The sequence below is a fragment of the Bombus pyrosoma genome, linkage group LG5 (assembly GCF_014825855.1).
Source record: "Bombus pyrosoma isolate SC7728 linkage group LG5, ASM1482585v1, whole genome shotgun sequence".
Classification (NCBI taxonomy): Eukaryota; Metazoa; Arthropoda; class Insecta; order Hymenoptera; family Apidae; genus Bombus; species Bombus pyrosoma.
In genome coordinates, this window is record NC_057774.1 from 10,775,849 (window position 1) to 10,803,693 (window position 27,845).

Consider the following 27,845-nt stretch of genomic DNA (forward strand, 5'->3'; position numbering starts at 1 on the left):
GGAAAAAGGATATTTTAATTTAAAAAGAATTGCTGTTCTTTACAAACTACGTATTATATTTTTTTGTTAATGAATCATCAACGTATATAATGTGTGTTTGTTTCTGTTATTGCTTTTAATACTATCCACGTGTGAAAATAGTGATCCTGAGTGTCTATGCCGCGTTTCTACTAGGAGAATGCCAACGACGCCATTAAAAATAGATATACTTGGTATGCTTTATTTTGTTCGTATATTTCATCAATCATTTCGAAGATGTAATAGTAAAGCGATAATCGCTATTCATGTTCTTCTTCTTCATAACCCGTTTTGATTCCATAAATTGCGTTGTTTTAAAATAAATAATTCATCACGCATATGTATGCATCTTAACTATTTTTAAGCAAAATATTCATGCCAAAGTGAAGTGCGTGTTAGCTACTAATCTTTTTGCGATGATATTCTGTCTTTTCATTCTTTTCCTTTACCACGTGGTATTAAGAAATGTGTGCATTGCAAAGCATACATGTATCATATATGTATATACATACTATAATCGAGTGCAGAGCTTTAAACACGGCCTATCAAAATCGTATTAGCATTGATAGATGAATTAACTAATTATGTAATGATAGTATTTACTTAAGCCACTGTAAGTAGCCAAGAAATGTATTGCCCTTTGAAACGAAATGTAACACATTCATTCTTTAATCGTGCATATTCTTCTTTAATGTAGCTCATAATAGCGATCATAATAGCATCGTAAATAATCTTTCTTCTCGCGCAAGATATAAGTATCTTATTTTTAAATTTTTATCTTAGCGCACCTATATAAAGATTTTTATACGTATATATTTTATGCATGTATATGCATTATGGTAAATTGTGAACGATTGGAGTGATTAAACTGATTTAAATGTCGTTAAATAAGAACACTGATATCTTTTATCGTTCAGTGTACCGAAATGATAATGATTTTATCGAATTTCGTATCTTTTTTTGTTTTCAAAGTTCCAATAGACAACTCAAATATGCAATATTCGTATGTCATTGATATTGATTGAATAAATAGTGTTATATATCGTAGGAGCTACAATAAAATACTTGAACACTCAATTCCATGTTTATCTATTTATAAAATAGATAAAAACATTGTCGTTATTTTTACTCAATAAAGTTAATATAGTTTTTGTTATAAAAAATATTTTATGAAAGAAAATGGATTTTGAAATAAAATGCATTATCGACAGCTATATTTTTGGAGTTAGAATCACTTTACACCTACATATATTTGTTTAAAACATACATATTTGTAGATGTATAAGATTGCAGAAATCAATAGCGCATATGTTCAGAAAATAATAATCATGATAATATTATAGGTCTGAGTTATTACTTTTGCTAGGTTCAAAGCAAACCGATAAAGTTATTGCTCTTGCACTTATCGAATTTAACAAATACATAGATATATATATATACACATATATATATTGACGTTCGCGGAAGACTGCTAGTTCGATAACCTTGCGCATTCGATCGCAGTCATAAGACCTAACCCCTAACCTATTTAATCACAATTACTAAGTTGTTATAACTTTTACTTGATTATAGTTTTATAAGTTCCAATTGATTTGATATTTTTCATTCATAATTTATAAGCGTTAATTAAAAAATATTAATAGAATAGTTTAAAAATCCTCCTCAAAAGGAATGATTCCAAACAAAAGCATAATTTCTACGATAAAAATCAACTATAGACGTTACAAGTCTTTGTACGATACGAATGTATGTCGTCACTATTGATTATTACTTATCGTGAATGTATCTCAATCCAAAATGTACGTACTTTGTTGCTACAGACTGCGTCAACAAGATAGCGATTCAAAATATCCTGGATTGATGTTACTCGTTACTCCGTATCAAAATAAAAACTTTCGTTTCCAAGGAAAACTTTTCACTTATTCTTACGATTATCAATTGTATGATTGTTAAGACAAATCTATAAAGTGTTATAAAATATTTTATAGTTGTTTCAACAAAGTCTCAGAAAATAAACTTAACTAATCTTTTCCAAACGAGAAACATAAGGTCGGCAAAGAAGAAATTTTATTAATTAATGTGTCTTCGCGTAATTACGTCACGATCTTCACAATCACGAGACGCTAAAACTAGAAGCGATTGCACCATTTTAAATTTCTAAATAACGAACAGACATAAATGAAATTTATGTAGCTTATTTTGAGTATAGAGTTTCAAAAATAACATGGCTGACACGCATAATTTTATCTACAACAAAGAAGATCGACAAATAATTCTGTTGCGTAATTTAGCGTGAATATTTATGTAACGTAATAAATAAATAAACGAGCATCTTCTGCGCATTAATTATGTGTTTATCCTTCACAGTCAAAACATATTACATTTATATCGAACATATTCTTAAATATTTTTAGCAAAATGAAAATAAATTATGCCTGATATAATAAAATTGAAACTTTCAATTACTCTTGTAACTAATCATTTTACTCATTATCATTCGTTTCTATAATTAATTTTGAGTAATCATCGAACCGAAAGATTCTCATGAAAGTTGTACAATTCGTAGAGGACGGTGCTCGTCCAAGAGACTGGCAGCCTCGTAGGTCTCAGTATAAGGTGCCTCTGAGATTATTTCGATTATGCTTACTGGGAATGTTTCTTCCTGCGGTATTGGTGGCTGGGCCGATATACTTGCGATATCGTGTTTATTGCGAGCAACTGTATCCATTAACCGTTTCCGATCAAAGGCTTATTGACGCGAAAGTATCTACCACGTGGTGTCAAGTAAGTACATTTTCATATTATCTCTAGGCATATTTTATTATGTTCTAATCCCACGGCTCATCGCGACATTGTTAAGTATAATACGATTATCGAGAAAAAATTCTTCGCAGAGTCAAGTCATTAAAGTTAATACCACGTTTAACGCTTATCTGATGAACGACGAACCAAAAATGGAAAACGAGTTTCTACCCGTTTCTATGACGAGACATTTGATTTTAGAGGACGACATGAAAGAATATTGGGGCTTCTATCTTCTTCGTGGTAGTAGCGTTACTGTATCCACTTGTGTGAGGTAGTATTGATTGTAAAAGCGAAAAGAAGTTGAAGTAAAGCATAAAATTGAGAAAGTATCGATAAAAAGTAAAAATTTATGGGTTTTATGGTAGATGGCCTGGTGCTTCTTTAACCATGATCCGTGGTCACAAACATCTTCATGAATGTGCCTTCATTGGTGACGATAGCAGCGAAGAATTGGAGGAACTCCTGGAAGTTGCTAAAGAGACCGGTTTCCTTGCAGTGAATGGCTCGCTGGAGGTAATTTTCGTATATTGTATTAGCACGATGTTATCAGGGTGTAAAACGAAAAAGAAATAAATTTCATGTACGTTTCATAGAGCGAAAGTCCTAGCAATGAGCCAGAGAAAATGAGGAGAGTGCAGCAGGGTATACAGTTTCATCACAAGGACCATGCAAACGCTTTGAACAGCTCGAAGCACACGATAAACGCCATGACACACCATTACAACAGTCACGAGTTGGATGCCAAAGCTATGAAAGTGATACTCACGGAACTATTCGCCAAAACGCTCGACACGAAAAAGAAGCAGAAGGAGAATCCTCATCACCATTACGAAGGAACCTTCGTGGAAACTGATAACATCGAGAAGCCGCCTACTCAATATCCCCATGACGATTCGCAGAAAACTAGAAACAAACAGATGAAAAATATGTTTATAAAAACTTTTGAAGAAGTCTTGAAGAAGAAAAATGTAGTGAGTGTTATGAACGGCACAGGAGGATTGATAGAGAAACACCGAAAGCTCCAGCGTGGAAATGTTCTGCAAAGTCAGACGAGCAAAGAGAAGACGACAGCAAATCCTGAAGAGAAGATCGAAGAAGCGGAAGCTTCATCCGCAGAAGTGCTTCGAGATGTGTTGGGTAAAGTCAATTCTTTGGGTTATCGGGGTAAAAAGATACTGAAAAAGCTGATGGTTGAAATTGAGAAGAAGGGTGCTGAGGGAGAAGCTCTATGGCAGGCAGTGAACAAGACGATGAGCGATCAGACACTTTCGGACGCTGAGAAACGTAGAAGACGAAGAGACTTGATTCTGTCTTCGTCTCTTCATACGGAATTAACGGAGGAAGATGAAGATGACGATGCTGCTATCGAGGAGGTAAAGTGACTTCTTTCTACGTACCCTGTCGACCATAAGTATTTGTATATCTACCGATATTTAGTACAAACTTTTATTTTTATTATAAATTTATTATTCAAAGTGGAGTACTCTTTCTAATACTTAGAAGATGATACAAAATTTTTAAGTTCTATTTCTTTAGTCATGTTCATAAAGATATGGATTTTCATAAACCTCCACAGTCTTGTAACGAATTAGTATCCAAATACGTATATCTATGACAGTGTGTATTTAAGATATTGTCACTAAAAGGATAAACGTAACTCCAAAGAACTTGAGGTAGAAGCATGGAAGATTGTAGAAAATTTTCCGTGGACGTAAATTAACAGCGGCAAATTTCCATCGAGCTAGCGATAAAAAACAGTTGCATGCAACATTATGCGCGATAAGATCTCGAAATGAGATTTAAGGTGGAGGAGGATGCTGCTACCACGAGATGTTTAATCGTTGACTTATGTTCAGATTAAATTTAATTCGATCGGATGATTATCACGCGATGTCAATTTCATTCGGTAAATAACTCGACGTTAAATACGTTGGCGATAACGGTCCAATTTAATAGATCGTAATCGACATTTTATCGTGCAGAGATAGACACGGTCAGATGCTCGTATTGTCCTCATTAAAAATTAGTAGGCCAACATAATTATTCGCGGCGTTTGCAATTTATTCACGTGGACTTAACAGAATGTACGAGAGTTTTCTTATCAGGATATTTTCGAGGTAATGTTAATATTTGTCGCGGATTCAACTCGGGAACAATAAGAGAGACGAATCTTTGTTTGATAAGTATCGTTCAATCGCGTTACATCAAGTAGAAAGAAACGATTAAAGATTATGGAAGCATTAGAGAAAAGGTGTCTGTTTATAAGCAGGGCATGAATTAATGAAAGTCGTTTCATATAGAATTAATATAGGAGGTACAATGGACAAAATATCGTTACGATTAAGTATTTCTTTTAAAAGCTGCATTATCGTATAATTGTTACAATTGTTATGATTTCTGTTACATCAGGATATGCTGCATCCAGATGGCATAGCCGAGGACAGAGGTACCGTGAACGAGACGACGTTGAACGACAGAAGTAATTCCGAATTTTGGAGCTCGTTTAGTAGCTCCGAGGAACGGCTTTTGGATTGCAAAGGACTGATTCTGAACTTACCTTTAACACCACATCGATATTGTATGCCGAAACACGAAAGCGAACATTTGACCGCTTCGTTCGCTAACACGGTTACATACAGGTATATAAACCGTTATAAATATTTACGAATATTTAAAATGATAGCAGAAATAAGATTTCAAAGGTAAACAGACATTTAGATAACGTGACGATTTCTTTTAGCAACAGAGAGGCCTCCTCGAAGAATAAAACAATTGGTTATTTTTATATAAAAATTACGAATTCCGATCATTTTTGCCAGTTTACGTGTCCCGTGTTATCGATAATTCAGAAATATTCATAGAAGTATAATTTCTATCAAGTCTTTTACGTTTCGATAATGAGTAACACACGAGTAGGAAGATAGAAAAGAGAAAAATGTTCATTTCATATTCCATAACTCTACAAACATTAGATAGCATAGAAGCTCTTTGATAATAAATAGTAAAACTGTTTAAAGAGTTCTAAGAATCCAGATTCCAAGATTTTAGATTCCGTTTAATGATTTAAGACTTAAGAGAGAAGAGCTTTAAGTACGTAGATGAAACGTTGAAAAAGGATATAAAGATATTATTGGATTAAACGATGGAGATTAAACGAAACTAGGAAACTTAAAGATTTGAGGAAATGCACAAATTCAAAGTTTAAGTAATTTGAAAACCTTAAGGAAATTTAAGAGTGCCGTTATGTGATACAAAGGGACACAGAGGTTTAAGAATCCATAATTCGAAGACTCAAGAAAATTTATATGCCCCTAAATGCAAAGTATCTTCCTGTAAGAATACCAAATATACGATTAGAATGTGCGATATCATACGGTTTATAGCATATCGATAAATTATTTAACAATCTCGAGGGAATTTTTTTCGTTTCAGTATTATACTTTAACTGTATTTTGAATAAGAAATGTTTATGAATATACGTGACGACAAATTTACATTCGTTGCTAAGGAATTATTTCACTCAAATGGATTACAATGTCTAGATTATTTTATCGTGTGAATACGATTGCTGTTGTTAAATGTGTATGAAATTATCAAGTGTTTGTGGAACTAATCGGATATTTCGGATGATTCTATCTTTACTTGTCTGTTAAAATTTTATCGTTATCGACGTTTAATCAGCACATATCAAAAGTAAACTCTATAAGAATAAATTGTTCAAACGTTTAATCTACTTTTCAGAGTACCTACGAACGGATATTATTTCTTCGTCTTCAATTCTGAAAACGAGATTCAGCCGAATTATTTGCGAGTACGTTTCGACCTGCTGAAGACCTTCTACAATATCTCGAATCCAGTACACGCCTGTAAGAATAGCACGACGGAATGTTCGTTGCCTTTCAAAATCTTCAGCAACGAGAAGACGGTCCTAGAGTTGCCATTGAGTGGCAATGACTCACAATGGAACGAAGAATACGTGGTTGTCTCCACGTGCGAACCTAGAACGTCTATTTACTTGGTATGCATCATAGCGGTGCCTTTGCTCATCCTTATATTTGCGTTTCACTGACAGATGACGATGAATCGGTATGAGGAAAAGACAGTATTGTGATCTCGCGACGAGAACTGCCGCTGAAAATGCTCGCTTGTAGATATGTTTTAAGTTGAAGAGCGAACCAAAGTATGAGGACAGACCCTTGTTCAATGCCAATAACGCGACAGTATTCTTCTCTTTTCACCATACCATTTAACTGGTGATTATGAATGTGACCTTATATTTGTGATAGTCAATGTATTTATACGTTAGTAACTTTAAATGGAATATTTTTTAAATCGCGATATAAATAATCCAAAATTCAGAATCGTCATAGTTAGACTGCAGATTTTCATGTATTTATAGGGAATTTGGAGGTGTAAAAATGCACAGAATGCACGCATACTATGCAGAGATATATAAAATACTCAAAATATAGTATTGTAATATATACCAAGTGAAACAATTGTTTACGTAGATTTAATTTTTTCATTCATATTCGTAAAAATATGAATCTGTATAAATGTCCGCAGCCTATTTATAATTTAATGTATCAAGGCTGTGCATTTACGTTAAAGATACATGTGATACGAATGGTGATGATACGAAGGTGTTAACGAATTATTAATTGCAATTAACATAGACGCTTTTTAACATCCTTTGGCGTTATAATTCTACACACACTCACACACACACACATACGTACATACAGTCGCCCCGGGAAGTAAGTTTACGCTCCTGCTAAAAGTTTAAATGTAAGATCTTTAATTTACTTTCCGAAGAAACTGTATGTATATATTTCTAGTGCGGACTATATTTTTTATAGCATAGATTATATATATTATCTACGTATAGATTAGAATCGTATATTTATTACGTCAATGAATAGTGAGATATTTTATTTTTCTTTTCCTTTATCAGTCGACAAAACCATTTTGTTGTATCATATTTTATCTTCAATTGGAAACGTAATTCCGATCGATATCGTTCATTTTCAATTAACTTGTTTTCTTAAGTATCGGAACTTTTTCTGAACAATTATCATTGTATACTACGTTATCATGATACACAAGCTTCGAGCGTCGAGTAAAGTTAATCAGGTATTACAAATTAGGTATTACCGCGGATAAATCATCCTAAATTGTTTGTCACTGTTTCGCTGACTTTATTTATTATGATGTAATACGTTTAAATTTATTACCGTCATTCCATTGCATCGCGCGAATATCCGTTTATCAACCAACGTTATTACCACCAATATTATTACTTATTGCGATTCCTACTTTCAATGATATTAATTTCGACTAGATTGTACAGATTATTTATATTTTCAATAAAAAAAATCCAAGTAATAGTATCGATCGCTATGACTCTTTTATTCGCTTTCGCTTAAGAAAACACGCTCAATTAAAAGTAGTAAAAAACTTGGTAACAAACTTGCTTTCTTCGTATAAAAGACGGTAGCGTGACCGAACCAGTCCTAATTAAACGTCCCAGGGTAATCCTTTACGTCTTTCAACATCTTAAAAATTAATCTCCGTCCTATCTCTCCTCCTAATCCGTCAGATTAATACTTCATGTCGATGCAAGAGACTCCCGACAACTTGACCCTGCCATTCCATGGCCGAGGGGTAGCGAGAGGACGATTCTAGGGGTTTCGAGGGCGGAGCATCCCTTATCAGCACCGAACACTCGTGCTTCGCGCAGCCTCCGTGGCTTCAATGACTTTTTGAAGAGAATTCACCCACCACACGTCGTTCTTGTATTGCGGACGTTCTTGCTCGATACTCATCTCGGAATATTACCAAAGGATATCTTATCTGTCTTTTCTTGTAACAACAGAGACTCGAGACTTCAACGAAAAAACAGGCTTTCGTGTTTCTAGAAGATATAATTACAGAAAGTTTGAGCAAATTATGAAAAGCTATATAAGTAGTCTTTTGTTATATACCCGTATGTTATAATGAAAAATCGACTGGACGATAGAATTATGTAAATCGCATTTGACGACACTTTGCTACTGTTTGTAGTATACTTCGATAAATTTACGTTGTCTGTTTAATGGATTAAAAGGAGTTACGGTATACGACGTGTATTAATTATGATGTGTTAAGTGTTATGTATACTACCAACTATAAGTACATATTCGGACATTTCCTGATATCGAGTATAACTTGAACGCTTTCCATCGCTTTTATATTCTAATTATTTTATTATAAATCTGTTGATTCAATCGGATCATGCGTGTTTTATAACGCGAAATGAAAGAGCTGCTTCAATGAGAATGCACCTCCAACAACTCGAATAAGTCAATAAAAATTACCTCAAAATTACAATCAAAAGCAAATCGCTTTTTCAAAATGTAGTAATATCGCTATGCTATAAATTGCTATGCGTAGAAAGCGCTATATATAAATGTGTAGTTAATTCAATTGAAAATTTATTTACATCGTATCCCTGTTTTAGTAGGAAAGTGCGATGAATGATTAATTTTTCGCGTTCTTGTATACAAGAATTTGGATAATTTCAGAACGAACTTACAATTATCGTCTGGTAGGATACACACGTGGAAAACAAACACTAATAATGGAATTAATATGGGGCGACTGGTTGACGGCGATAACGAAAATTGATTTCATCCCCGTACCCTTCGTGTCCTCCTTCCACCCCTATCGTTGTGCTCCTGCGGCTCAGTCTGGTATGGGTATCCTATTTGAACGCGTTGACGTTTCATGGGACACTGCGCAAACCCGGCGACACGCCTCTTTTCTATTGGCACAGCCTGCCAATGATAATTCTTCTACGTACTCGACCATATACCATTCCTGGGTAGCTTTTCCATGCTAGTTCACCGATTTCACATATCGGTCTCTGTTAATAATTCGTATCTAATTCGGAACATGATCGTCAATAGCATTTTCATTTTGCATCCTTCTATAATGGAAGGAAAGACGGTTGCACGGTGATATTAATTTGTTGATCATTTTTAAGGGATTAATAATCGTTACGAAACTAATAAGTTGCATAGTAATTCTTAAGAACACGTTTCGTAACGTCGAAAAGGTTCATAGGTCCAAGTAGAAAATATTAGCTCATGATTTTCTTTCAGTAAATTATTGATGCATGCATACGTGGTTGCGATTTTATCGATGTTCGATGACCACAGACAGTATATTTCACGAGAAATAATTCTAATACCTAATTCGTATTCGTTGGCACGCGCAAATTGAGCTGTATTGTCGCTAAACCTGTGGGAAACCGCTAACAAAACTCACCCCATACGACTTTTTCTAACTGTATCATAGTTGCTACTTTTTTTTAGGGTACTTTTATAAGTTTGATGGGAATTTATCGATAGACGTATGAACCTCGAATAGCCATAAATTACGCGAAACTCGAATATAATTTATATTTTCTCATTTTTCATCCTCTTTGTATACGGGTTCCTATACAAAATGTTACGTGCAACAAACTTTCCTAGAAACGAATTCATCGTGTGTAAAGATACGTATCGACGTTATTTATTCATATTTTGCCACACTTCTCTGTTGGACCAGTATCGCAAACCATACGCGGCCGCAATAATGGATTAACGAAGAATGAAAAAAAAAATTACCCCTCGAACTTTACGAATACGGCACGCGACTGCATTCAAGGGTGACGCACGTGTCGCTTATACGCCTTTTATTTTCAGATTAAGGTGCCGATACAGTTAAAAAGCGGGATCCTAATAGTGGCGTTAAAAGATATACGCTTTTAAATCACTCTCGTAACATTGTTTCCGTATTTAGCAAAGTTCAGATATGTTTAAATCACGACTAACATTTCATTTCCTCCTCTTTTTACATTTTGCGTGTATGAAAATTCAGAAATTGCAGAAGCAAGTTGCAACGAGTTCTTTGTTCCGTCGTTTAATTCAACAACAACGAAGAAAGAAGAGTTTCGTATGAAATCGTTCTTTCGTTATCGGTGCGTCATATGCATAGAGACTTGTGACTAAATCTGTCTCCACCTTCTTCCTGTTTCATCCCATTAACATCTGTTTCGAAGATGTCTCATGCTTCTCATACAATTAAACGATAAATAACATTGACTCGTGCCTTGCCTTATCTAATCGCCAACGTTATCAAACGCATACTGAACTTCATTTTCTCCTCGAATCACTCAAACACGCTGTAAAGCTTAAAAATACTATCGTTCTCTTTCGATAGCGTTAAGATACGTAAAATAATGATACATTATTCTTTCGTCACTTCGTGCTTCAGTTCATTTAATAAACATTCGTCTAATGAATCAATTCTATCTATCTTTATTGTAACGAATATTGTACTTTTCATACGCGTACTATGCATTTCTGCATCTTTAAATTTCCTTTAAATGCACCAGAATCCGCGTGTTCATCCACCATCTAACAATTTATTATATAGTTGTTTCGTTGCAAACAACTGTTTTCCATAATCATATTGACAATGAGTCTAAGCGAAATTATAGTTAGCTCCCACGCAGATAGGACGGTAATAGCGCTCGAATGATCACGATTGCAGATTTAATCATTTAATCGGGATCGCACGATGACACCCTCCGGATTCGTCCCGCTGGAAAATCTGTAGCACCCTCCGGAGGTGTCACAATAAAACAGTTCGTGACTGGTGGCCACTTGACAACGGCTAGGGCTTCTCAACCCCTAATGTGTATTAAACAACGCTCCCTTTTTTTTTACACCTCCTTGTCCCCCGTTGACGGGGGCTCGGCTAATAAGAATCTAATTGTTTGGGAACTTGGGAGGTAGAAACCTTCCAAAGTAAAGGTATTGTTAGGTAGGAAGGTATAAGCGTCCGAAAAATGAAATTTTCTATTCAAGTAGAGGCAAAAACAAATTTTTTTAGAATATTTAAGGATCTTATATTTTTGGCTATTAAATTATACAAAATTTTCAATGCAAGTAAGTTAAAAATTGTAACTCACTCACACGCGTTTTAACTGATTTTCCTATGTTTTCGAGCGTTTAATTGTTTCATATAATATTTGCTTTTGATATCAAGAATTAGATATCAATATCTTTTTTACTCGCTTACTATTGTTTAACTGTGTGCTGTTAGTTTCATACTAAATTGTTATTATCAGGATTCATCTGCTCGTACAGAGGAAAACATACACACTTTGTACGAAAACGTTACATATTTACAATAAAAGAGAGTTGCCAGTAACGGTTCGGGTAGCGGACTATTCGGATATCAAAATAATTGGATAATATGTACGAGAATACAGAATGCTCTTAAATATTACGCGCAAAATATTTAAATACTGGTAACCCATAATTTATATAATTTGAAAAATTATATGCAACTACACAATAGTACATACGTAAAATAAAAGATATAACAAGTAATACTTATAATGATACATAAACAAAGAAATGATTTTATATTTTGCGCTATTTAAAATTAAGTTATAAATCCTTTATCGCATTGAATCGTATTTATATTATCACGACTGTGTTTAGAAAAATATTTAGAGAAATATTGAGAATACTTGTTACTGTAACATTTTTCACACTGGACCAGCAGTAATCGATATTTTTTATTTTCATCGTATTCGTCTGATACCTAGGGATCTAACAACGACCTAAGGGTGTTTGGAGGGATGCTGGATACGCATGGAACAGTATGGGACGGTCCAGAGAGGAGCTCCACCCATGAGGCCTGCGCTCCGCCTTCCTAAAATTCATTTTCTCGGGGGTTGTACTGCACTTTCTATTAGTTAATTCTGCCCGTCTGGACTCGTCGGTCGGTTTAACATCAGCTACGACAGTAACCTTGGAAAATTTGCCGACAAAGTGTCCACGACTCGTCGTAATCCGTTTTATAAAGACAAAGTTCTATCAACATTCGACAAGACTAGCCGTGTCTACATGAAAGTAAATGAAGTTAGATTTTAAACTTTAGACATGGTAAGGTCTACTGTGGTGTAAAAATTATTAATATCTCGTGTCAATAATTTTCAACTTTTATCAAGAGAGTGTAGTGTTATCGAGTTAAAAAGTTTACGTGTAAGTGTTACAATCACGCAAGACATCGTACAAACTATTCAATAGTTAACATACATATATATATTCTTTTTTTATTGTGATCTAACATCAATCTAGTAGATTTTTGCTTACACGAGCTCCATTTATTGCAACAAAATTTTAGTCAGCGTCTGATCAAACGGACACATGTCGGTTGAACGTGAACTTCTATTTATTGGGCTCCTATCGGTTATACAAGCTATCTGTCGTCGACGAGTTAACATAAACGAAGTTCTGTGTACTCGAAAGTTTCTAAATTCTATGGATATTTTCCGATACTTTTGCGCATAAGTGTATCTTCGTGTTTCGAAGACCTACGGAAGCTGCCCGTAAAAGATGACTAAACAATTATTTCTTCCTCGCGGAATAAATAAACTCTTTGATTCGTGCAACAGAATAACTCATCCATGCACGGACGTAGATCTACTGAATGTCAGGGACGAAAGCGCGGAGGGAAATCGCGATAGGAGTATCCTGTTGGCGCCTATGTAGTCTAATATCGTGCGCGATAATTCATGCAGATTTCCCGCGACTTTTGTCATCTATCGTTTGTTCTAGTCAGGCGTGTAGAAAAATCTCGAAAAAACATTAAAAGGTCAAAGCAATCCACCTGAACGTTTAATAGAAGCCACCGTATGATCGTCGGAAGGTGTAGCGTTAAAACTTGCAGCGAATGATTCGAGCGAAGTCGAGACGTCTAATTAATAAATTGCAGTCGATGCTGACGTACAATGGCTGCGCTGGAGGAACGGTGGACACGGAGAACGGTTCTCCAGCGGAGTCAATATTGTCCGGCGAAGGAGAACTCGCGGAGGAAGTCGGCGATTCTTCTGGCACGTCGAGAGACACGGAGGAGGAAGCGACGCTCTCGGATGAATTTTATTCCCATGACACCGACGAGGAAGAGGACCAAGGCAAGAAAAGGCGAGATCGCAACAATTCCGTGAGCAGAAATTCTAATTGATCTTAATTGCGAATTACGCTGACAAATCGCTCGATAGTTTAACTCATTAAACTATGGGCCAACCTTGTGATAACGTAGTTTCTCTTTCAATCAGTTTACTGTAACAAAGACTGCTTTTCAACGTTGTGGCGTTCCAAGGATTTATTTAATATTTTTTTTCCTCGCTATCTTCTCTACCCAGAGATTCTACCCAACTTTATGAAATTTAAAGAAATTCCAGCGTTTACAAAATTATGGTAATTTATATACTGTTTGGTCTTTAATAGGTTAATCGCAGATATAAACGCGTGACGGTAGAATTCTTATAAATAGACCGCGGATTGTTTATGCATTTATGGAAAATTTGTAGACGCAAAAATTGACAGAATGCATATAACATGCAAAAAACATATAAAATATTCAAAGTATAATACTTGTTATTATATTTAACGAGTGACACGAATCTCTGTGTAGATTCCATTTATTTATTGAAATTCTAATAGAAATATGAATTTACATAAATAGTCATAATCTATTTATAAATGTATACGATCGAGAAATTGTGTTCCGATGATCCTTAAAATTCCTAATAATTTCATAGCTAGACGGCATTTCGTCTTCCGGCAGTGGTCACCTCGGTTCACCAACTTCTCGCGTAGGGACTTTGGGAGTTCGAAAGTTATTCACGAACAGCCGCGAACGTTGGAGACAACAGAATGTTAGTGGAGCCTTTGCCGAGCTTCGAAAATTGGTGCCTACTCATCCACCGGATAAGAAACTATCCAAGAATGAGATCTTGCGAATGGCGATTCGGTAAATTTTAACAATAAATAATTTATGTCTTATTCTTTGTTTATAGCGATTTAACAGTGTAACAAATTCATTGTCAAAGATAGTAGTAGCAAGCACAAGCGTAAATTGTGTTATTTTTTGCGTTCGAGAGATCTCGAAAATTGCTCGCTATTATAGACCTATGTGCTTCAATCTGAGGTTCTACGTTCTATAAATATAAATATAAATAGTAACATACATTCTCCATAAGTGGTAACAATATCTACTATTATAGTAATATCAATAATATCTACTCCATGATCTAAAGCTCCATATTTTCTAGGTACATACGACTGCTAAGCAACGTTCTGGAATGGCAAAAGGCGCAAGAACGAAACGAAGTGACGCAACACGAGGTCCGGATCAAATGCGAGCCCAACCTTGCCACTCACAATTCAACGGGCTATCTCGTAAAATCCTCGACATCATACTTGAAGCAAGAGAAGCATACAAGCGAGAACCACGCGTACAGAACGAGCTTCAGTAGCCAAAAACAACTACAGCATCCGATATCTCACGTAGTGTGTGATAAGAACGGAAACAATTTGTTGATGATCGCGCCTTCTGGTCACAGTATAACAAATGCTGCGTGCAAAAGAAGCATGACACCGTCGACGGTCGTTGCACAAAATCCTCTTCCGCCAACCGCGTTGACCAACGGAAGTTTGACGCGATCTTTGTCTGGTTCGCGATCTTCCAGCTTTCCAAAGTCGCCTCAAGTAAACGCTCAGGTCGTAACCAGCTCGAGTATTCTAACAAATTGTTCGCCGAGTGTTTCTGTAACGAGTAGCGCGTCCACTATTAGCGGAAGTGCGGCAAATTCCGGCCAGAAGAGGCCAAAAATCGAGAAAGAGGAAGAGGAACAGTTATCCGGACAAAGCAGAGATTGTAAATCTTTGACGTCCTCGGTGCACGGGATACCAACAAGGAAGAGGGTAAAGATGTTCGTTAAAGACTCCAGTGCAGGATTTCGTAGCGATTTTCGAAATATCGAGCGTAAATAAGATGGACGATCGTACGAACTTTTGAAAATAGCTTTCTTTCGTCAATTGAAGCTGTTCTTGCAGGGGTGATCGATAGATATGTTCGAAAGTCCGTAATTTTAAGAGATAGCTTCGATTTCGTTAAATTAGACCTAATTTATTTGTTCGTTTATGGTTTGATTTACGGGTTTGTTAGTCGGGATAGGATCGTAAGTTGCAAAATTGTAAGTTTGTTTTTTTAAGTGCAATCTAGTCTAGAATAAGTCGTTTTGACAGTACCGTGAGTTTAAGATACGAAGGATCGTGATGTTTCTTCGTGTAAAATCAAGATGATTGAGGTGTCATCTTTTTTTTTTTTTAAAGAATATTTTATTAGTTAAATCGCATTACATATTGCTTGTACGGAATTAGGTACGCTTTTCTTTTACGTTTTACATTCTGTCGCGATCGTACATGAAGTAATGCAATGTTTTTCAACGTCGTACAATAATTATTGGAAATCAATTTCATTTGACACTTCATAAAGGATATCGATTCCTTTGAAAATCATGATTGAATAGCTGCACACCGTTCGACGATATCGTCATAAATTATACTCTTACAAGAATCCTCCATATATAAAACACCATTTCCGGCGTACGGCACACATATTCAAAAATTTGACACCGAATTGTGGCAAAAGGGAGAATTTCAGGTGCTGGTGAACTTCCAACGACTACGTGTGTAACATTTGATTGGAACAACTGTCTTACTAACGACCACGGCCTGACGAAATAAATTATTGAACGTAAATTTATCAAACTCACGTATCTTTTTATATCTCGTCTACCTTCGATCAACTCTCTCACAACATTTTTTTATATCTATAACTTCCCACAAATAATCAGTTCTGTCGAAGAGAATTCACTGAGGAATCGAATTTTTCAAAAACGTCCTCGATACATCGACGAAGATTCTACTTATTCGTCGTGTTAATCAAAAATAACCATTTGTCCACCCATCTTACGTCAGGTACACTTTATATCTCGTACTGTCCCTCTTCTGGCGTTCGGAGGTCTGTTTGAGACGAGCAGCCGCGTAACGATCGTCGTTCCATTCTATCGGCGGAACAGGCGTCGCTGGTCTCTCTTCCGTTTGACTGAAAGCTCTTCGTGGCGGAAGTTCCACCATTTGTCTGCTGCTCTTGCAGTCCACGCTTGCTCTTTTAGCCGAATAGTTGGCCACGCTAACGTAACTCGCGTCGCTCGGGCGGGACTCCTTTTTCGTAGGAGTTACAGGAGATACTTCGGCGTAACTTGCCCTGGATTTGGTACTAGCGTCCGAAGGCCTCTTCTTCTCGGCTTGAAATCGACTTCTTGGTGAATCTTCCGAGCGCGTCGATCTCACCGATCGAATCGAACCTTCAGCACGCGTCAGTCGAATCGAATCTGTCCGCGTCGAGCGCACCGAGCTTCCTGTGTTTGATCGGGTGGATGCACGACGAGCTTTTTCGTCGTAGTCATCGGAGTAGGTTCGCCTTTCCTTGATCTTTGGCTTCGCCAAACCTAGATCTTCGCTGTATCGGAGTCTCTCGTTGAACTTTCTTAAACGTTCCTCGTACTCGCTGTTGTAAATGTCGGAGGAAGTACTTGGATGCGGTCCATCTTTCTTTGGAGTCCTTGGTCGTTTAGGTTCTTGGTGGTCAGACTGTACCTTCGTATCCTTCAGCTGCGACATTTTCAATAAGAATGCAATGAGAACGTATAGAACTGGAAAACGTATAGAAACGTTTTATAGTTTATGCTTACCTTGATCACGTTCATTCTGTCATTGAACTCCAAATCTTGGCTATTTCTACGAGCCGATAGACTAGTCCTTTCCTCTTCGCTGCTGCTTTTACTTATCCACGTGTTGCCACGTCGAGCATTTATCGCCCTTTTCGGCCACTCGTTTTCTGTTTTGAAGTCGTACAGATCTCGCATGCGTTGTGTAAGCCTTTTCGATTGTTCATTGGCGTCAGGGGAACGCTTGGTCGTTGGCGAATCTCGACTCGAGTCCGATTTATCTGCAATTAATTACGTTAATTTTCCATACTTGGAACAATGGAAATTTTTCCGTATCTTTTCTAACAAGAAGAGCTTCAGACTTGTCTCCCCCCCGCCCTATTTCAATAAAATTTGATGCGATGGTGGGTCTATACGTAAAATAAACATAACTGTAATTTCAGCTGCAGATGGCTGATCGATTATGAGTAAAATACATTTAGAGTTTACAAAAATCACACATTGCCAGATGTTTAAGTATTGGAGCGAATCATTCAGTGATGACTAAAGCTTGACGACGCTTACATATAAGATATATAAGACTTTGAATTTCTTCCTGGGATCGTATCCAATTGAGAGAACATTTTTTCCAGAACAATTTGAGTCTGAAGTTGCTCTTGTAAGAATCGTACTTATATCGATTACCTTGTCTTGGACTAGACTCGGCACTGGTCTTCGACGCCATTGGCGCGAATTTTCGCAGCGGCTCCCACTTGGGCGATTCGCTTTTAACGCTTTTAAGCTGTGATCCATCAGTCGCGTGACACGCTTCCGTCGCGGAAGGCTTTCTTTCCGTGTTCATTCGCGGTATTGGACAAGGGGATGGATTCTTGACGAACGTCATCCATCTGGTCGCGGCGTTTTTCGTGATTTCGCAGCTGTTGCTGATCCTTGCGAACGGGGATGCATCGTAGCGGAACCTTGAGGTGTTAATTTGCGGTAGCCACCTAAAGGTATTTGGTATCAGAAATCCAGTGTGTCGAGACTCGATACATTTTGTTTAAGCGCCAGAAATGGTCAGTTAATCAAACGTTTTGTTTTTTTTTTATCTTATTCCTCTTACATATTATACGTATGCATTATATTTACCGAATAAACGAGAGCTGCATTATCATTATTATTTTTTGTTCTTTTTCGTGTCGTGCCATATACATTTCTATCCACACAACGACCGACATTAAATTATTACTATTCTATGTACATATAATTTTCATGACAATATAGTTAACCTCTAGTGATTAATACAATTAGTGCAACACCTCGGTATTTATCACGAGTGTACGCGGCTTTAATCGATTCGTTCACGGCATTGGTTTCTTTTTGACTAGGAAAATGTGCTCTGTCAACCTCGTGGCGATCGTTCTGGGGTCGCTGCATTCCGTATGCCTTCGTTCTTCGACTAGTTTCTCTTTCTTTAAGTGGCTGACGTCCGCGCTATGACTTCTGCCGGCCGTCTGTCTGTACGAGGCTGGCGAGGACGTATCGTTTTTCTTTTCTTCGGCTCCCTTCGTCGTTTCTTCTTCTTTCGTAGGAGACAATTTCTTTGGTGTAGCCATGTCCGTTGTGCTATCCGCTATGGATTCCTCGGTTTCGCTCGACACCGAACGTCGTTTCTCTTCGTCTCTCGACGACTGTTGCGCTTTTTTCAACGCTGGTTGGATTCGCGTGATATTTTTCGGTAGTGGGACCCATTTGGAGGGATCGAGCTTGCTCGCGTCTGGTATCTCTGTGTGTCTTCTCTCCTCGACTCGTCTTTCTGTGTATTTCTTCAAGCAATCGACATCTGCGCTACGACTTCTTTGACTACGTGGAGATCGTGATGGTCTTCGCTGACCGGTGCCCAATGGGCCAGCCCTTTCCTGAATTTAGAAATGGTAAATCCTCGGTTATTGTTATACTCCTTTATCGATCATTATCGATGATTATCGACCAATTACGAGTTAACATGAAAGATAATTCACCTAAGCAAGGTGTAGCTTCGCGTAATCCGATATGTGCAAAATACCATGCTGCGCAGATGCAATGTGCAAGCTGGCTCCACATGCTCGAGGATTTATTCTGAAAGTATGCAATTCTGCGATCTGAGTACTACACGCTGCCGCTGATTCTCCACTCGATGTCAAATGCCCGCTCCAGAATTCGTTTCCTACGAGTTAAGCGATTGATTTTACCAACCACTCTGCCTAATTAGGTTTAACGATAATTTTAATGGAAAACACGCTTAAAATTACGAAGCTGTTATCACTAATTATTATCAGTAACGACAAACATGATTTTAATTAATGGAAATTTTTCGACAACCTGGCAACGCGTTTCCATCCCACGCGTACGTCACTACGAGAAGTTTATTCGCGTCCGAGGCTTTGAACAGTTTGCTATGGGGTTCCCTGAGAGCGAAGTGAATTCTTATATCTGGAAAATGATACAACCTTTGTACTAATTGTCTTTGCTAAATAGCCGAGGATTGAGATTGGTAGCAAACCTCCGAGATAATCGCCGTTTCCAGCGTCGCCGCACTTTCGTTGTTGGAAATACGCGAACATTATATCGGATACGTATCTCAGTTTCTTGTTCATTTTCCTAAGGGCGATCTCGAACGTCTTTAAAAAATATACTTCTTGCTCTTGAGTAAGTCTCCATACCCCTGAAAATATTTTTCCTTATTACGGAAATTTATAACGCTTATAAAGTTATGACGTTGAATTACAAATATTCCACGATGTTAAATAACTTTGAATGTGAATTTTGAAGTTTTTCTTACTAACCGAGGCCAAAGCCGACAACATGTAAGAAAGCAGTCGTGTTTTGCTTCTCCGCTCGTGTATTTGCTTCGAGAAGTATGATTTCTACGGTGAGCAGTGTCCTTTTCATGTAATTCTCGATGTCGAAGACTGTTTGACTTATCAACGAGAGATATCTTCTGTTTTCTTTTGATTTAATTCGTTTCAGCGTCTCCTCGTACAGCGGATGGTATTCCTCGCCGTAAAATTTGGCCCACAAAACTCGCAGCCCACGTATCTCTTCCGAGCTTCCAGCTGTTTGCGGTCCGTATCTGTCGTACAGATATCACCAAGTATTCGCAATTCTTTATTAAATGCTATGCAAACAGTTTTCATTTTAAATATAGAATAAGCATTTGCCATAACGTAATGGAACAGCGTTTTTTAAACTACAGTTTTGTTCGTTATTTTTGCAAAATTCTGTTGCCGCGCACGAGATGATTTTCTACAATCTTTTGGAAAAAATTTTTCGCACAACGAAAACGAAATAATTATTGGTACCTGATCAATTTAAAGATATGCTATAACTTTTATCAAACGTCTGTAACACTCAAATAGACAAGACTCGTTAAACATGAACGAGTGAGAAAGAAATTATTTACAAAAAAGGACGTTAAAAAACGAACACATTAGAATCAAGATGAACGACAGATTAGCTATTTGTTCATTCTGCATGATAAAGTTTACAACTCACCCATTCTCGACAGTGTTTTGCAGAGGAGTAATAAGGATGTCCTGGTATTCCATAAAGCGTGGGCGTTCAAATCTGCAAACAATCAGCAGAAAGTGTAAATAATACGAGCTTGTACAAATATGTAAGTATATTTTTACGTATTTAGCTTTATTAACGATGAGCGTTAAATAAACATAGAAAACCTTGTTCCCACGACACCTATAATGACTCCTCTCGGCTGTACAGAGTCTGGATCGGTACTCACGACGCCTCTGTTCTCGCGCGAGCCATCGTTTATGAATTCTGTGTGGGAAGACATCGCCATCATCGCCGACAATTTGATCTCATCGTATGACAAACATTTCGTTAACACCTATTAGTAACAAAATTCGAATGGGTACGGTTATTTCCAAGATAATAACTATTTTTAATGAAATTCTTGTATTCAATAAAACGTAAAAGATGTTTAGGTAATCTTCGAAAAAATTACCATGTTCAAGCAAGACAGATAACTAACCAGTGGTTCTTTCTCGTGATCTGTGCCAACATTTTCCCATCCGTCCACGCCTGTCTTACCGTCGATTAATTTCCATCGATCATCAGATCCATAGAAGTGCACGGCTCGCTTTTCTAGCAAACGGTGAATGAATTGTACCAAGCCCATATCTTTGTACATGGCTCTCTCGATTGCACTACCATACAGCCGTTTATGCTTCAACCATCGAGCTAACAATGGTAACATCGCTTCGTGTATCACAGGATAAACCGAATTCGCGTTCATCTGCAATTGAATCTGCTTCGTAAAATCTTACACACAATGGAAGTAATAATTTAGAGCGCGGATGTTTATGCAAATTCAAATTTTTATGAACGCAAAAGCATAAGCAGAGATTTGTTTCATCCACTAAACGCTATAACGTTATTCAAATTACTATAATTCGGACACTTTATACATTCTTCCATACTACGTGCATTCTTTGCATTTTCCATAAATAATCTGTAATCTTCCATGAATGCATAAACATCCGTAGTTTAGTAATAAGAATCGAAAAGAAGCAAATATAACATTACGACAGTGTCATAAAATAAGTGATAGTTTGTAAGAAAAATGTAATAGTCCAACCTCAAGGGTGTTTGTGCTAATTCCCCTGTCTCTCAGCGTGGAACATCTTACGGTGTTAATAGGAAAGTTTATAGGAAACGCCTCGCTTCGCTCGATGATTTGCGGCAGAGTGGTGGGTGTGGATGTCGACACATCGATGCATCTTCTGAGTAATTCCTTGGTGTCATCGTCAAACGGAACGCCATCCGGGGCGCCAAGCGTGTTCTCCCACGATATTTCCGGTGGTTCCTTCAACAACACCTGTTGACGAGTATCTTCCATCTGTCGTTGATTCTGTAAAATTAGGCAAAATCAAAAAATCAAACGGCTTCGAAAATATTTACGCGATGATGATTTATGCCGAGTGAAGTTCTCGTTCGAATCGATAAATCACGGATAAAATCTGAAACCTGACGAGCGTGGTCGACTTAAAAAAAGAACGGCTCGAGTATAATTAAACCTTTGTACGTTGATCGACCGAATCCCTTGACCAGAAGCGTGTCGTCCTTAACTTTTCCCTTACAATCGGGAAGACACGACATTTTTGTAAATTTTTTTCCTTTTTTTTTTTTTTTTCTTTGACTATATTTCAAATAAGTTTCTTCTGGAGCGTTATAAGTTGCGCGGAATAATAGAGACACGCAAGGTTCCTAAGAAAATTTGCAAAACCAAAGTCGCGTTCTATTAATACGCGCGCTGATTAGAGCAAGGACGCGATCTCTTTGATACTTGAGCATGAAATCCGTTAAGTAGCGGAAAATGTAACCGTTCACCCTAGCGAGTTACGCTGAACGAGCTCCGAGCCCCCGACAGCCCCGCAACGCGAAGTAAACTTCATTTTTCTGTTTACCGATTCTGCCACCTGAGCGACAGGGGTGAGCAAGAATTAAGGCTAGCCCGCGGCCATGGAAAAATCGACACAGCACCGATTTTTTTTTTTTTTTTATTATTTTCTGGTAAACAAGCGATTTCTTCTTGTTCTGTTACTCGTTCGAACTTCTGCCAGTTGCGGCCTGTCTTTGATGAATTCCAATGAAACGCCGTTGTTCTCATTGTTCTTTTTATCTCTGAATTCAATCAATTTCCAATATACATCGTTTCCCCTTGTATTTATTATCTAGAGAGAATAAGAAAGGTATTTCCGTCAATGGAAGGATATTTTTAACAATTATTTAGAAGAATTTCAAGAATCGAGAAAATAGTTTATTTGAAAATAGCAACGAGCGATTTATTAAGATTTTCGTTAATTGCAAATGAAACGAACTTTGCAAATGCAATAGTACACGCTGCGCGTCACTATGTAAATAAAGCCGCAAGATTGGATTCGAACAAGCAAATCGCACGTACGTGATGAATGCTGGAATCAGCGAGACGTAATATCGGTAGATTCGCTATAATCGCGCACTTGCAGCTGTTATACACTCCTCTAACGATTCGATTACAATGATTGTTTATTTCAATTTTGCTATCCTATTGATTCTTAAACACAATGGCTTAAAAAAATATTATTTTTGAAAATAAAGTATATTACAAAAGATGATAAGATAAGATACGATAACGTAAGACGTAATACTTCTTTGATACCGTATTTCACTAATTCCTTCTAAAACAAAAGAGAAAGATCTATTACTAACAATAATTCATCATCTCCGTAAGAAAAATATTTCCTTCCAATAATAACTTCTTCAAACGAATAAAGCGCGCACAATGAAGCGCGTGTAAACGAAATAGAGCACACGATTCAATATGTATAACAATACACCATGTTTCTCTTCTATATGTTTATTCGATACCGTTTGAATTTCCTGACAAGTATACAGTGTGTCACGGTCTAACTCGCGCACCCTTAGAAATATAAGAACAACGTTTTTAAAAATCGAATCAGACGATTCCACCTTTTTGAGAAGTTTATAGAATTAGTTTGCTAAATGACGCGTCAGAAAAATATTGAAAAACTTGCAATTGATCAAAATCGCGAAGGAAACAGTAAAGGTCACCTTTTACAACTTTTCTATCGGGGCCTGTAACGTGGATTTAAAAACACACGTTTACGTCAGTTATACATATCTACGCTAAAAATATCGAAATCGCTTGATGGGGAAACAGGCATCGAAAGGTGTAAGCATATTTAAATTTATTACGGTTAGCTATGGGCGGGAAATCGTGAAAAATTGCGATTCCCATCATTTTTAATCGTTCGTAGCTCATAACGACGTTAACCGATTTTGATGAAATTTTCAAAGTCTTTCACACGTCACCTAGCAAACTGATCCTTTCAACTTTTCAAATAAAAAAAAAAAAAGAAAAAAGAAAAAAGAAAGAAAGGAAAGGAGGAAAAATCAGGTCTTTAAAAGTTATTCAGTTGTACGATTGGAAAAGTTATACGATTTTAGCTCTGACTCACTGTATACATATATACTATCCTGTGTAGAATACTTATGTATACTCAATAGATCGATAATTTACGGGCGGGAATAACAAAACTCACCTGACGTATGCAACAGGCGAACAGTGACATATCGCTTGCTTTAAAGCGTTTCTCAGACGATAAACGTGTACGGTGTTTACTAACAACAATGTGCTTAGAACGCAATACAGCTGTTTCATTCACGAAATTTCCCTCGAAATTCACGGAAGGCCGCTGGCTGAGTTTCGCGATCAATCGAATGATGCGTCCGGACGAGACGAGACGCAAAACGAAACTTGTGCATGAGGTACAAAGTAACAAAGTACACATGCGTGTCTGATAGCTCGTACTTGCGCACATTTTCTCGTGGTAGACCTTATGTATGGTTACCGGGAAATTTAAGTAAATTGATTTATAGGCCATACCTTTCATTGTTTGATCGATTTATCAAATTCGATATAATGGATATAATGGATGGTTTTTAGATATCGTAATGGTAAAGTTGGTCTTCGAAATTCTTCGTGATGGGAACCGATATCGAAGAATGGATAACTATGTTCTTATTGCCATGGCATTTAAATAGTACGCATGGAATTTGAATGGTCGTTATGTTGGAAGATGTTAATGAAGGTACAATCGGTCGAGTATTCCGTGAGAAAAACCTGTACTTTAAGGAAGATGATTTCTAAACTCACGTGTTCCAGTGGCGGATTCAGAGGGCGGGAGGGCAGCTATAGGGACAATCGCCTTATTTTGAAGATACTAGAATATAAATTACAAGCAAATTTTAAATTTTGTAAAAAAAGGTTCAATAATAATACTTATGTACTTCTACGAGTTTTGACCGCTTTCACCAGAAAAGGCTCCTGGTCCGCCATTGACGTGTTGCAGTATAAGTCGATAATGCTCAGTACATCGATAGTTTTAAATGTTTACAATGAAAAGAATTATCTCATTCATAAAAATATTTGTTATGAAATTAATTTATCTAGTAAAACAAAATATGAAATATGAAAAATTAAATGTAATAATAATATTTTTATAAAATATTATTAATTATTAGGCAATATCTTTATAAAAAAAAAATGCTGTAGTATAGCTTTATGGTGGCTTTTTATGTTACTAAGGATGTTAAAAGAATACACGGTTATACTTTGGAGACATATAACGTAATTCTTTTACTCAACAACGAACTTTTTTTTAAGCTAATACATACTGGTACTTCCATATATATTCTCATAGAATTAATACAGTAAAGGAAAAATGAATAAATTGCATGAAAGTTAACAATATACTTATATAATTGAATATAAAATAAATGATAAGAAATTAAATTATTAATTTAACTTTCAAAATGCATTTATGTATAATTAAAAAAGTAACGAAAATGTATATTATCTTGTTGATTATATACAATATATTATACTGTAAATACTTTATAACATAATACCTGTAAAAGAGATGGCATAATAAAGAATTTAATCTTTATTTATTATAAACTGTCAATTTAAATAAAACGTGTTTTGAGCGGTACACACGAGATCCATCTAACGACTATCGTTGTAATTACGATGATACCGACAGTTCTTCCGGTATAATTTCTCACTTATTGTCACATTGTTTAAGAATTCTAACAAATGCTTATGCAATGAAACTCATCACTGAATCTGGTCCACTATCGAAGACGTTAAACACTCCTTCTCTCTCTAAAATTTTCGGGACACGTTTGACTTTAAAACCGGTTTTACGATTTACATTCTGGAATATCGGCGAAAGCAAAGTATGTTCTCTCGTCGAGGATACGTTCATAGACAATTAGTCCCTTTGATGCCGCCATTTTCTTATCTTGAAAAATATCTTACATTAACCTTTTTTTACGTACTTCTGCAGGAGTATGCTTCTTCTGTATTATTGTATTAATATATATATATATTGTATAATATATATTGTATTAATATTACACAAACACTGGAGAGTGAGAAAAACGTAAAAACAGTTTTACTAATACGTAATTAAACGCAATATTAGCACGATTACTACAAGGCACCGACTGTGCTACAGGTTGCTACAGGCGTCGCGCAATCGGTATCGTTTACTGAGCGCTAACTTCAGACGGCGCTAGTATGTGCAGTTTATTACATGGATTTATAGTAATCGTTAGGAATGAAAGAGTTAAAAAGAATCTTAAAAAAAGTTGTGAATCTTAAATAAATCATAGATTTACGTATGCCACTATAACATAATGAAAATTTGTTTGCAATCGATTTTTCAGGAATATTCCGAATCCTGTGCAGGAGGTCGGCTCCAGTCAATTCGCATGGTATGGCAGAAATTCGATGTTGACACGGTTATCGAGTGAGGGATGGTAGGAAGGTATGCATGGACGTATAACCGTAAGCGAGCGTCAAACATCATTGGAACGAGGAAAAGAGAGGGAACGAGAAAAATGAGGAGGAACGTCGATAAAACTGAGGTGAAGACCATACGGTGAACGTACGGTACGCCGAACCCCCATTTTGTAGGCAAGTAGTTAGTCCCTCTCTCTTTACGACGGCTCAGGAACGGCTCGAGACCACTGTGTTTGAATGACTTTTTGAACAAGTACGCCGAGTGCCTACTAATTATTCACTGCCGGGCATAACGGGTCTTTAAACAAATTTATTTCTCGGACATATTCCCTTCGAGTATCGATTATCTATACCGTTTCACTATCGACAGCTATTATATTAAACATTTTCAATATTAAATAATGTTATTAAACTAAACGATATCTTTATAGTTAGTATTGTTTAGTATTGTAAAACGATTAATTTTTGAAGTTGCGAAATAAAGATGTTTAAAAGCAAATTAAATTAACTTCACAATACGATGAATTATATGTATGTAATACTTAATGGATTAGCTGGATTTGTATTTTAATATATAATATAATTATGTATTAAAAGTCTGTGTATAGTAAGGAATTACGATTGCTCAAATCATTCATGATAATTTGTTGGTCATTGGATGTTTGTCCTCGTACGCTTCACCTTGATATTTGATAGTTTCTTCTTAGGTTTCGCCTGGGATCACGACACGGAGTTTTGGTATGTGCCTTCCCTCCGTTATCCCCGATCCGTAGAGTAAAAGCTAAAACTGTTGTTCGGCATTAATACACAGTAACGTCGATGTTTAGGTATGGCTTCGCCACATTCTTTAACCTTTTCTCGGCGTTTCCTTCAGGTATTTGAAATCAAGTTGATAATTATTTCTGTATATTGAAAAATAGTTTAGTCAAATGCGAGTAAGAAAATGACCGAACCAGATACATAAAGAAAAAATCTGTATGTACAACAAATTATAATTAGCATATGGACGGATATGATGTATTGTATTGATATTTAATGATAGTCTGTCTTACA

At 36.6% G+C, this 27,845-nt stretch overlaps 4 protein-coding genes across 17 annotated transcripts; 2 read left to right on the forward strand and 2 right to left on the reverse strand.

Annotated features, from left to right (window-relative positions):
* The first annotated feature begins 79 nt into the window (after positions 1-79).
* LOC122567517 lies at positions 80-8,217 on the forward strand. The gene is made up of 7 exons (XM_043726129.1): positions 80-212; positions 2,585-2,802; positions 2,913-3,094; positions 3,189-3,336; positions 3,417-4,196; positions 5,233-5,462; positions 6,565-8,217. The coding sequence occupies exons 1-7, from the start codon at positions 179-181 to the stop codon at positions 6,890-6,892; spliced, it is 1,920 nt and encodes a 639-aa protein (XP_043582064.1). The 5' UTR covers positions 80-178; the 3' UTR covers positions 6,893-8,217.
* A 4,398-nt stretch (positions 8,218-12,615) lies between these two features.
* On the forward strand, positions 12,616-16,481 carry LOC122567979. Of its 4 annotated transcripts, none has more exons than XM_043727203.1 (4): positions 12,616-12,806; positions 13,639-13,866; positions 14,468-14,679; positions 14,981-16,481. In XM_043727203.1, exons 1-4 carry the CDS (start codon positions 12,804-12,806, stop codon positions 15,699-15,701), a joined length of 1,164 nt encoding a protein of 387 aa, XP_043583138.1. In that variant the 5' UTR covers positions 12,616-12,803; the 3' UTR covers positions 15,702-16,481. The 4 variants fall into 4 exon arrangements, with proteins under 4 accessions (XP_043583138.1, XP_043583139.1, XP_043583136.1 ...); XM_043727204.1 differs by having other exon boundaries at positions 12,617-12,905; XM_043727201.1 differs by having other exon boundaries at positions 12,622-12,773.
* LOC122567887 (muscle M-line assembly protein unc-89-like) lies at positions 16,027-19,395 on the reverse strand. The gene is made up of 5 exons (XM_043727012.1): positions 19,381-19,395; positions 18,830-19,341; positions 18,128-18,429; positions 17,468-17,724; positions 16,027-17,387 (listed from the first exon to the last, which is right to left on the reverse strand). Exons 1-5 carry the CDS (start codon positions 19,393-19,395, stop codon positions 16,683-16,685), a joined length of 1,791 nt encoding a protein of 596 aa, XP_043582947.1. The 3' UTR covers positions 16,027-16,682.
* Positions 19,200-26,518, reverse strand: LOC122567976. 11 transcript variants are annotated; one of them, XM_043727191.1, is made up of 12 exons: positions 25,895-26,518; positions 25,274-25,432; positions 25,140-25,206; positions 22,059-22,331; positions 21,453-21,716; positions 21,139-21,308; positions 20,957-21,028; positions 20,248-20,534; positions 19,965-20,126; positions 19,784-19,894; positions 19,444-19,628; positions 19,200-19,341 (listed from the first exon to the last, which is right to left on the reverse strand). In XM_043727191.1, exons 4-11 carry the CDS (start codon positions 22,317-22,319, stop codon positions 19,444-19,446), a joined length of 1,512 nt encoding a protein of 503 aa, XP_043583126.1. In that variant the 5' UTR covers positions 22,320-22,331; positions 25,140-25,206; positions 25,274-25,432; positions 25,895-26,518; the 3' UTR covers positions 19,200-19,341. The 11 variants fall into 11 exon arrangements, with proteins under 11 accessions (XP_043583126.1, XP_043583129.1, XP_043583128.1 ...); XM_043727194.1 differs by lacking the exon at positions 25,274-25,432 and having other exon boundaries at positions 26,327-26,518; XM_043727193.1 differs by lacking the exon at positions 25,274-25,432 and having other exon boundaries at positions 26,313-26,518.
* Between the last annotated feature and the right edge of the window lie 1,327 nt (positions 26,519-27,845).